Genomic DNA, 1,805 nt, shown 5'->3' on the forward strand with positions numbered 1-1,805 from the left:
TTTACCTGTGGATTGTTGCTATTTTAACTCGCCACGGACGTCAGGCAGAGGTGGAGGCACAGTGACTGTTTACAAAAAGGATTTTAAATGTAAGCAGTGTTTTCTACAGCCTCCGTTCTCCAGCTTTGAACACACCTCCTTCAAGGTGAGTCGTACAAACCCGGTTTTCTGCGCTGTCATCTATCGCCTCCCGAAATACAATAAGAACTTCATAAACTACTTTTCTGATTTTTTAGCTGAGATTATGCCCAACTATGATAGAGTTCTTATTGTTCTTATTGTTTTAATATACATGTATGTTGTCCTGATAAGCCACTGGTAAAGGACTTTTTAAGCCTTATTGACTCTTTTAGTCTGGTACAGTCCGTACGTGGCCCTACACATGAGCACTGACACACACTGGACCTTGTTCTGCCATATGGTCTGCCTGTCACTGACTTGGAGATTTGTGACTGTGCACTCTCAGATCATATGCCGGTGTTATTCAACGTTGGTTTGACATATACCGCAGTTAAATCTGGTGCTGCTACTCGGTGCTGTCGGGTTATTAACCCCGCCACTGCTGCACAGTTTTCTGCTGCTTTTAATCAGCTCGGCGGCCCTTCTGACTTTGTCTCCTCTGACACAGAAGAGCTAAATTCCTGGTTCAATTCTTGCTGTCAAAAAATCATGGACTCTGTGGCTCCTTTAAAAACCAGGCAGCCTAAGGCTAAACCTGAGCCTTGGTTTAATGAGAGCAGTCGTGCTGTTAAGAGGGAATGTCGTCGAGCAGAACGGAGATGGAAAAAGGATAAACTGCATGCATCATTTCAAATTCTCAAAGACTGCTGGCATCGCTACCAGAACACTGTTAAAGAGGCAAAAAGGGAATATTTTGCAAATATTATTTTATCCAACTGTCATAACCCACGTGTGTTATTTAGGACCATTGACACTGTTCTTAATACTCCTTTGAATGTCTGTTTGGAAGTTTCTCCTGAGATTTGCAATGATTTTCTGAACTTTTATTGAAAAGTTGCTAATATATGATCTTATTTCTGTGTATAACTGTGTGTCATCTGCATACAGTCAGTCCTACATCCACGTCTTTACTGACACTTTGTTTCAGTTTTATGTTATTTTAATTTTTAATGTTTCTTGTTGCATTCATTTCATTCATCCAGTTTTTCAGATTCTTTTTTAATTTTATGACTTAAATGTTGATTTTTTTTCAGCATTTTCTGGCTTTTCACCAGAACAGCTGTGAGGTGATGCATCGCAGCTCCAACCTCTGATGTGTTTGTACAGAGGAAACAACACATTTATCATCTTATTACTGAGTGAACACGACACTGATCCATGCAGGTGGGAGTTCAGCTCTGTGAAACTCACCTTATGTCAGACATCATAACACTGAAAAATAATGATGATGATGATGATGAGGTTACCTTCACTCCGTCGGCCTTCTTGTTGCTCCCACTCTTTCCTCCTGAGCGAGGGATGAGAACAAAGAGAGAGAGAAGTAGCAGGGTCAGGAAGAAAGGAACAAAAGCAGCAAACAGGAAAGACGGCATCGTACCCAGGACCTCTGCCCACGTGCCCTTCAGCCGGCGGTCTGATCGCAGCACAGACTGAAGACAGTGGGTCACATGTCGGAGTAAAAATACTCAGACTTCCTGCTGCAGATTCAGGGAGTTCCCGGCGTGACATGTGGGTCGCTCAGTGAGCGGCGAGGCCAAATTTAGGACCAACTTGAGATAGTTGGAGAGCAGAAAGTGTGCACGCATTCCTGAGCGTCCACGCTGAACACGTGCATCTGGAAACAC

General features: G+C 43.1%; 1 protein-coding gene across 1 annotated transcript in view; it reads right to left on the reverse strand.

The window, feature by feature from the left end:
* Positions 1–1,186: 1,186 nt before the first annotated feature.
* The window catches only part of LOC102211114 (calcium/calmodulin-dependent protein kinase type II subunit alpha-like), a 5,259-nt gene continuing 4,640 nt past the window's right edge, over positions 1,187–1,805 (reverse strand). Inside the window, exon 9 of the mRNA XM_005755620.2 lies at positions 1,187–1,468. Within this exon, the coding sequence (XP_005755677.2) occupies positions 1,368–1,468 (101 nt within the window). The 3' untranslated portion in view covers positions 1,187–1,367. The remainder of the gene's footprint in view (positions 1,469–1,805) is intronic.

The sequence above is a fragment of the Pundamilia nyererei genome, unplaced genomic scaffold, assembly GCF_000239375.1.
Source record: "Pundamilia nyererei isolate P.nyererei 1_Seehausen unplaced genomic scaffold, PunNye1.0 scaffold02168, whole genome shotgun sequence".
NCBI lineage: Eukaryota > Metazoa > Chordata > Actinopteri > Cichliformes > Cichlidae > Pundamilia > Pundamilia nyererei.